General features: G+C 39.8%; 1 protein-coding gene across 4 annotated transcripts in view; it reads right to left on the bottom strand.

The window, feature by feature from the left end:
• The window catches only part of Tmem164 (transmembrane protein 164), a 150,239-nt gene that overhangs the window by 33,160 nt on the left and 115,960 nt on the right, over positions 1–1,119 (bottom strand). For all 4 annotated transcript variants that reach the window (XM_031368821.1, XM_031368831.1, XM_031368826.1 and 1 more), the window contains one exon: positions 74–152. In XM_031368821.1, the coding sequence (XP_031224681.1) occupies positions 74–152 (79 nt within the window). The remainder of the gene's footprint in view (positions 1–73; positions 153–1,119) is intronic.

The raw sequence follows: 1,119 nt of genomic DNA, 5'->3' as shown, positions 1-1,119 counted from the left end.
AGAGAGAGAGAGAGAGAGAGAGAGAGAGAGAGAGAGATGGGGATGCCAGAGGTATCTGCTTTCCTGGCCTTACCTCCTTTCCAAAGCAGGTAGATGGGGACCACGTAGAGCATAACATGCTGGATGTAGTAAATCTCTAGTTCAAAGGGAAGCTGTGGGGATAAGATGGAGACAGGCATTTCAGAACAGTTGTCTCATTAGACTCAGTTTAGAACCCAGACACCCTTAGCCTGCAGAAGCAACAAGGTGGTAACTTCATCACTTCATCCATTCGCCTCCCTTCACAACTCAAGAGAAAAAAAAAATAACAAAAATGAACATACTTTCTCATCTCAACTAACACCTTTCAAGCTGTATTTTACAGAGACAGTACATGGAAAGCACTCTACTGGTAAGAGTGTATTAAAATCGAATGGGTGTTGCAGATAGCTATGTACTCAAGAGATTCACCAGGCATACCATTAGTGAACAATAGACTTCAGTGATTTCTGCAGAAAGGGAGGCTACTTTTACACGGTAGCTATGGAGCTTTCTCAAGTGTTTCTTTAAGAAAAAAAATATTTTTAATTCATTAATAAATAACACTTTGCAAAACACATTTGAAGAAGCAACATTTCTTATACCTAGAAAGCAGATGGCAGAGAATTTAAAATGGACTCCTTGTTTGACAAGAACATTCAAAGGAGGATGTAGTAAACTCATATTCCCCATGAGTAAAAAAAAAGAATCCCAGGTCTGGTCAAGTCCAGATTGATCCAAGAACAGAGTTTCCCCATGAGATACTTGGATATCAGTTCAGGGTCTACCCTACTTTAGAGTACAGCTGGGCCAATGCTAGTATGTTTTACCAAAAAGATCTTCCTTGCCCTCCCAACATCTAGCATCTTCCTCAAAACAGAGATGCTTAGAGGATAGGAAAGAATATGATAAAGATATGCTGAGTGAAATCCTCAAACAATTACTTTTTTAAAAAAAATTAAAAAGAGCAAAACAAGACAGAAAGACAAACCTCAGTGGCAGACTAACTCTGGAGGGAAAAAAGAAAAAGAATGTTGCCAGTGTTCCCCTAGCATACTAGAGGGAAAGGGGCAGGTAGGTAGGTAGGTAGGTAGGTAGGTA

This window comes from Mastomys coucha, chromosome X (assembly GCF_008632895.1).
Source record: "Mastomys coucha isolate ucsf_1 chromosome X, UCSF_Mcou_1, whole genome shotgun sequence".
NCBI lineage: Eukaryota > Metazoa > Chordata > Mammalia > Rodentia > Muridae > Mastomys > Mastomys coucha.
The sequence above is the reverse complement of the archived record's forward strand: the minus strand, read 5'-3'. Positions and strand labels throughout refer to the sequence as shown.